This window comes from Puma concolor, chromosome E1 (assembly GCF_028749965.1).
Source record: "Puma concolor isolate L17-30 chromosome E1, mPumCon1.1.hap2, whole genome shotgun sequence".
Taxonomy (NCBI): Eukaryota; Metazoa; Chordata; class Mammalia; order Carnivora; family Felidae; genus Puma; species Puma concolor.
The window spans coordinates 14509123-14516567 of NC_141680.1; the positions used below are offsets into that span (position 1 = coordinate 14509123).

Genomic DNA, 7445 nt, shown 5'->3' on the forward strand with positions numbered 1-7445 from the left:
CTGAATATTAACATTTTAATGCATAGATTTGTTTGTTGATAATGTGATTGGGTTGTTTCACATTATATATATATATATATATATATATATATATATATATATATATAATTTTATTTTTTTATTTGAGAGAGAGAGAGAGAGAGAGAGAGAGAGAGAGAGAGAGAGAATCTTAAGCAGGCTCCATGCTGAGCAGAGCCCAACACAGGGCCCAATCCCATGACCCTGGGATCATGACCTGAACTGAAATCCAGAGCCACTCAACCAACTGAGGCACCCAGGTGCCCATTTTTTGTTTTTTGTTTTTTGGGTTTTTTTTTTTTTAATTTAAGTAATCTATACACCCAACATGCAGCTCAAACTCACAACCCCAAGATCAAGAGTCACATGCTCAGGGCATCTGGGTGGCTCAGCCAATTAAGTGGCAATTCTTGATTTGGGCTCAGGTCATGATCTCGCAGTTCATGGGATCAAACCCCACATCAGTACAGAGCTTGCTTGAGATTCTCTCTTCCTCCCTCTCTCTGCCCCCTCCCTTCCCAAAGTAAATAAACTTAAAAAAAAAAAAAAAAAAGAGCTTCATGCTCTTCAATCTGAGCCAGCCAGGCAACCCTTTCACACCATATTTTAAACTTATTATTCCTGATTATTGCTTACCAATAACAATAATAATAATAATAATAATAATAATAATAATAAATATTTGTTGAGTGCTTACTGCAAGCCAGCTCTTTATTGGTTCATTTTCTTCTCACCCACTTTTCACATAAAGAAATGGAGACTTAAAAAGCTCAAGTAACTTGCTGGAAGTTTCACAGATAAAAGTGTTAGAGCTCAGATTTGAAGTGTTTTCAAATTCGTTTTTATTTCTGAGGCATTTTAATATTTTAGTCAATTGTTTTAGGTTTCCCAAGTACATCATCCTATCAGCAAATAATGATAATTTTTCCATTTCCTTTCCAATATTTTTACTTTTTTCCCTAGTCCAATTGTATAACAGCAATTTCTTCTACTGCATACATCTGTTTTAAATATCATGTAAGTCTATACAATATCATAATGTACCATACTAATCTTAAGCACTTCAAGAAAGTTGTAAGATGATATGATTTAAAATAAGACATGGACATTATTCCTACAGTATGGAGTATGCTAGATTAGAAGTTGCTGGAATGACTAAGTTGCATGAAAATTTTCCATGTTATTAACAGCTTTCGTATGCCACTGCATTCTCTCTTAATCCAAAAAAAAAGTTATAAAATTTAACCTAAGGTATTTTTGATGCTAAGAAAACAGTTTATTTTGCTTATTTAAATGTCCTTATTCAACTGAGGACATTAAGTAAACATTTGTTGGTGCCTATGTTGCACACAGTTGGGAAAATGCATGGAAGCAACCAGAGTGGAGTCTCCGAGTTCCTGCTCCTGGGGATCTCGGAGAGTCCTGAGCAGCAGCGGATCCTATTCTGGATGTTCCTGTCCATGTACCTGGTCACAGTGGTGGGAAATGTGCTCATCATCCTGGCCATCAGCTTTGATCCCCGCTTGCACACTCCCATGTACTTCTTCCTGGCCAACCTCTCCTTCACCGACCTCTTCTTCGTCACCAACACAATCCCCAAGATGCTGGTGAGCCTTCAGTCTCAGAACAAAGCCATCTCCCATGCAGGGTGTCTGACGCAGCTCTACTTCCTCGTCTCCTTGGTGGCCCTGGACAACCTCATCCTGGCCACAATGGCATATGACCGCTATGTGGCCATCTGCCGCCCCCTCCATTACACCACGGCCATGAGCCCTGGACTCTGCATTTTGCTCCTCACCTTGTGTTGGGCACTTTCTGTCCTCTATGGCCTCACCCACACCCTCCTCATGACTAGGGTGACCTTCTGTGGCTCCCGGAAGATCCACTACATCTTCTGTGAGATGTATGTCCTGCTGAGGCTCGCGTGTTCTAACACCCAAGTCAATCACACGGTGCTGATTGCCACAGGATCCTTCATCTTCCTTGCCCCACTAGGATTCATGATCATGTCCTATGTCTGCATTGTCAGAGCCATCCTCCGAATACCCTCAGCCTCTAGTAAATACAAAGCCTTCTCCACCTGTGCTTCACATTTGGCTGTGGTCTCCCTCTTCTATGGGACGCTTTGTATGGTATATCTGCAGCCTCTCCAATCCTACTCCATGAAGGACTCAGTAGCCACAGTGATGTATGCTGTGGTGACCCCCATGATGAACCCTTTCATCTACAGCCTGAGGAACAAGGACATGCATGGGGCTCTGGGAAGACTGCTCCTAGGGAAAGCCTTCCAGAGGTTGACATGAGGTAATTTTGGAAAGGGCATTAAAGTAGAAATTGGGAGGGGGGGGCCTGGGTGGCCCAGCCGATTAAGTGGCTGATCCTTGATTTAGACTCAGGTAGTGCCCCATGTTGGCTTTCGCGCTGACAGCATGGCACCTTCTTGGGATTCTCTCTCTCTCTTCCCCTCCCTAAATCTTACACACATGCACACAATGTGCACTCTCTCAGTCTCTCTCTCTCTCTGAATAAATAGATAAATAAACATTAAAAAAAATAGAAACTGGGACTTTCCTTCACCATGTGCAAGACATTATCCTATGGGGGATACAGGAGTGTTTAGTACATAGATCCAGCTCAGAATGAGCTCATGTATCTACGATGAAGAAAAGAATTGTATATGTAACCCAATGTTCACCAAACCACTGAAGCCTTGGCAACAAATAAGGTCAGTGATACTAATACTGGAAGTTTGCAAAATCAGATCCTTCAACTTGCCTGACACAGGACCACAGTCCCAGCCTTATCCACATATAGCTAGTTATGGCCCAGTGGAGACTCTTATGTTCTCTAGAAACACCCAGACATTGTCTCTGAACTCTGAACTTCTCTAAAGAGCCTGCTGCCTGCAAACCATTTACAGAAAACAACTGGCACCACTCCCGCTGCTGGTGTCCTGGCTGAGGCCACCCCATACCTGATGCTCTGCTGTGCACAGCTCCCACTACTTCAGTTCCGACTCACATTTCCTCTGGACATAACCACCGATGTGCACACAGAAATGACAAGAGATTCCTCTCTGTTGCTCTGGGGAGATTTTTGATTTGGGGGCATCAAACAAAACTACCTCTCTTGCCTTTTCCCTGCATTTCTTTTCTGTGCAAGAAGTCAGACTCTATCTTTGGAAAACTCCATCCTGTCCTTTGTCCCTGTGGTTCCTTACCTCTCATCTCTTCTTCATTCTCTCACAACAAAAGCCTCAAGCATATTAACACATGTTCATGAACAGGAGTGGTAGTGATGGCAGCAGAAGGGAGGAGGTAATTGTAAGACCTATGATTCTGACAGCAATTTTTTTTTCAACACCATCAAGCAATTCTTTGATACTAGCTGGATGGGTATCCTTTAATTCAACTCATTTTTGACACTATCTACATGGAGATAACCTCAAATCTCACAGGTTAAGGGCTCAGTCCTATAAGACTTCCTTCCCCCGACTTCAGACACCAATCACAAGTTTGCCACCCATGCTTCTGACAGACCAGCTTAAATCGGAGGTTCCAACAATCCCCTCCTTGGGATCCGTTAATTTCCTAAAGTATCTTTAACTCAGAGAAATATTTTACTGATTAGATTACTGGTTATTTATTCAGGAGCAATCAGATGAAACAGATGAATAGGACAAGATATGTGGGAAGGAACATGGAGCTTCTATGCCCTCACTGCATATCACACTCTCCCCAAATCTCCATGTGTCACCAACCCGGAAGTTCTTGAACTCCATCCTTTTGGGTTGTTATTGAAGCCTCATTACATAGGCATGGTTGATCAAATCATTGGTCACTGGTGATTCAATCTCCAGCCCACTGCCCCTCTCCAGAGGTAGGGCGTGGGGAACAGCAGTGATGAGACTGAAAGTTTCAACACTCCAATCACACATGGCTGGTTCCCCTGGATATTTGCACTGCATTGTAGCAGGGAGAAGATCAACATTTCAATAAGTGGTACCAGACAAATTGGATATCCAATTGTATATCCAACTTTTGGAAGAAAACACATCTTGATCTCTCCCTCACCTGATATGAAAATCAAGTCCACATTGACAGCACATTTAAATGTGAAAGGTGAAAGCTGCCCCCCTTGAGAGGGGAGATCTGAGCCCCAGAGGGTGCCAGGCAACTGCCCACTGCTGAGGAAAATATAAGAGAATAGTGGCAAAGATCAGCAAAGATTCTTAAGTAAGATACAAACAACACTACCTATAATATAAAAATTGGTAGAGTATTTTAAAATTAAAATCTCCTATTTCTCAGTACCCACCATCATTTGAATGAAAGACAACCACAAAGTTAAAGATATTATTGCATACACCTGACAAAGGACTCCTAAACAGAATACATAACTCCTACAATCAACATAAAAGAGACAGGCAACCCAATAGAAAAATGGGCACAAGACTTGAACAGATAATCTACACAAGAGAATATACCTGTGGAGAATAACTACATGAAAAGGAGTCTAACCTCCTCAGTCAGCAGGAACATGCAAGTTAAAACCACAATAAAATACCACCACACACCCACCCAAAACCTCCAATGAGAAGGATGGAAAACACCAAGTCAAGTTAAGAATGCAGAGCAGGGGGGCGCCTGGGTGGCTCAGTCGGTTAAGCATCCAACTTCAGCTCAGGTCACGATCTCGCGGTCCGTGAGTTCGAGCCCCGCGTCGGGCTCTGGGCTGATGGCTCAGAGCCTGGAGCCTGCTTCCGATTCTGTGTCTCCCTCTCTCTCTGCCCCTCCCCCGTTCATGCTCTGTCTCTCTCTGTCCCAAAAATAAATAAAATGTTAAAAAAATATATTTAAAAAAAAAAGAATGCAGAGCAGGGGTGCCTGCATGGTTCAGTTGGTTGAGATTCTGACTCTTGATTTGGGCTCAGATCATGATCTCATGATTCATGGGATCAAGCCCTGTATAGGGCTCTGTGCTGACAGTACGGAGCCTGCTTGGGATTCTCTCTCTCCTTCTCTCTCTGCAGGGGAGGCCATGCTTGCTTGAGCATGCATGAAAGAAAGAAAGAAAGAAAGAAAGAAAGAAAGAAAGAAAGAAAGGGAGAAAGGGAGGAAGAACATGGAGCAGGGGCGTCTTAGTGGGTTATGCTCCAAACTCTTGATTCCAGCTCAGGTCATGATCTCACGGTTTGTGAATTCAAGCTCAAGTTGGGCTCTGCACTTGACAACACAGAGTCTGCTTGGGATTCTATCTCTCCCTCCCTCTCTCTCTCTCTCTCTATCTCTCTCTGCCCCTCCCCTGCTCACATGCCCTCTCTCTATCAAAATAAATAAATATTAGGAAAAAAAAAGAATGTGGAGTAACTGGAACTCACTGCTAGAGGGAACATAGAAACACTATGTTACAAACACCAGAGGAAGCTGTATAGCACTGTCTTCTAAACTTAATTAGCACCTGCCCTATCATCCAGAAATTGCCCTTACATAAATAAATGCCTAAAAGGAATGTGTAGCTGCACTATTCTTAACAGCCAAACACTGGAAACCACAAGTGCCCATCAATGGTGAAATGGATTTTAATGTCACAGTCACACAATAGAACTCTACACAGCAATGCAAATGAACAATCTACAACCATATACAACAATGTTGAGTGAAAGAAACAGACACAAAAGAGAGTGTAAAAGATGTACTTCCACTTCAGTAAAGTACAAAAATGGGTAAACTAATTCATGCTATTTGGAGTCAGGGTCTGTTGCCTGACTCACAGGAACTAGAAGAGTGACTAAAAGAAAACACGACAGGATTTCTGCAGGGCTAGTAAAGTGTTTTTTATCTGACTGCTGGTTACTCATGTTGGTTCAGTTTGTAAAAAGTCCTGCCAACATTTCACAATTGGTTCTATATCCCAAAACACCACAAACATCTTTGTTTTTCTTTCTGTGTCCAATTGGTCTATTATCTGAAGTCCCTATATGCCTTTCAGCTGTTGGTTCTTGCTTTCAGTATCTTATTTCCTTGCGTGTCTGCTTATCCTTGGCTTTGTGCTCAAAATTGTACCTGAAAATGTGATTGACAAAAACAGTTGGAAGTTTACTTGACGTTGTTTTCCTACAAATAAGACTTTTTAAATTTTTTTTGACTTAGTACTCAGAGTCGCTAGCAATCTGGGATCATCCAAGTTCAGTGCTTGAGATTTTCTGGAGCTCTGATGACTCAAAGCCAGGCTGTAGCATGTGTGTGTAGTTCTTTATTTCTGGATGAATCTAACTCCTAGGGCACCTTTTAGGATTGCTGCCTAAAGTGGAGTTGGTTTATTCCTTGTCAACAAGATTCATTTCCCAAGATCTTTGCATATAAACATTGGAGCAATTATCCAGGTTCGTCTCAACAAACTGTCTTGGGACCGCCTCCCCTGTGTCTTTCCAAAACTGATAAATAGCCCTGATGTGGTCCCAGTTCAGTCCCTCCTTATTTGATCTTAGGATCCAACCATCAGTTTTCAGATCCCCCATCCACATCACGGCATCCACAGCCTGCCATTCTGTCTCCTCTTTTGCATGGACTGCTTATCCAGAGGCCAATTCTTCTGCTTCCCACCTTTAGCCAAAAGGAGAAATCAAGTCCCATCCAGAAAGCAATGTCTTAGGGTCCTTTATGCTCTGCTTGAATTTTCATCCTATGTGGGAAGAATCTGGAGACAGCAGAACCAGGCAACTCAGAGCAGCACAGAACAGCGGGTAAGGTCTACCCACCACAGGCTCACATTCTTTCTCCCTTTTCTCCTTTCTCTACCTTTTATCTCACAAATATACCCACAACCTTTGACAGTCTTCATATAATCTAATCCTTTCATATTTGAAGGTAATTAGCAATCCCTCCAATCTTTTCAGTGCTCTACAAAGTGTTGTCACATGCTCTGTCGCACGTGGTTCCCAAGCCTGCAAGAAAGGCTTCACAGGTGGGACGGAGAGGCTCAGGGAGGTTGCATGCCCTCCTCAAGGTCCTGCAGCTGGGGAGCAACAGAGGGAAGTTTTCCAACATCAAGTTGGACTACTTTTCCATACCACGCCTACATTCCCCACCCCCCTCCCTGCAGAGCTACACTGTAGAGGGGTTTGTGTCTCTGAGGCCATCTGACCACACAAGTGTTCAGAACCCATTGAGTCTTACAGACTCAGAACAGCATTTCTATACAATCAGAATCACCAGGTGATTGCTAAAAAGGACTTGGTTCTCAAACCAGAACCAGTCTTTCCAGGAAGGGGACCAGAAAAGCAGCTGTTTGTTTTAAAGTATCACAGGAGATTCTGATGCAGACTGAAGTGTCCGGGGGAACTTTCCTTCAGCGCTAGAAAGCAAAGACAGTATTCCCTCTGGGTGTCCTCTGCCTGTCCCCTGAGCTCCTCCCTGCTTCCTTCC

At 43.1% G+C, this 7445-nt stretch overlaps 1 protein-coding gene across 1 annotated transcript; it reads left to right on the forward strand.

Annotated features, from left to right (window-relative positions):
* Positions 1-1358: 1358 nt before the first annotated feature.
* Positions 1359-2321, forward strand: LOC112854871 (olfactory receptor 1D2-like). The gene has a single exon (XM_086685601.1). The coding sequence runs from the start codon at positions 1359-1361 to the stop codon at positions 2319-2321; it is 963 nt and encodes a 320-aa protein (XP_086541727.1).
* The last annotated feature ends 5124 nt before the right edge of the window (positions 2322-7445 follow it).

What these genes read in the sequence shown, in the direction of transcription:
- LOC112854871 (XM_086685601.1), top strand. Translation starts at nt 1,359, where the DNA reads ATGTTGCACACAGTTGGGAAAATGCATGGAAGCAACCAGAGTGGAGTC.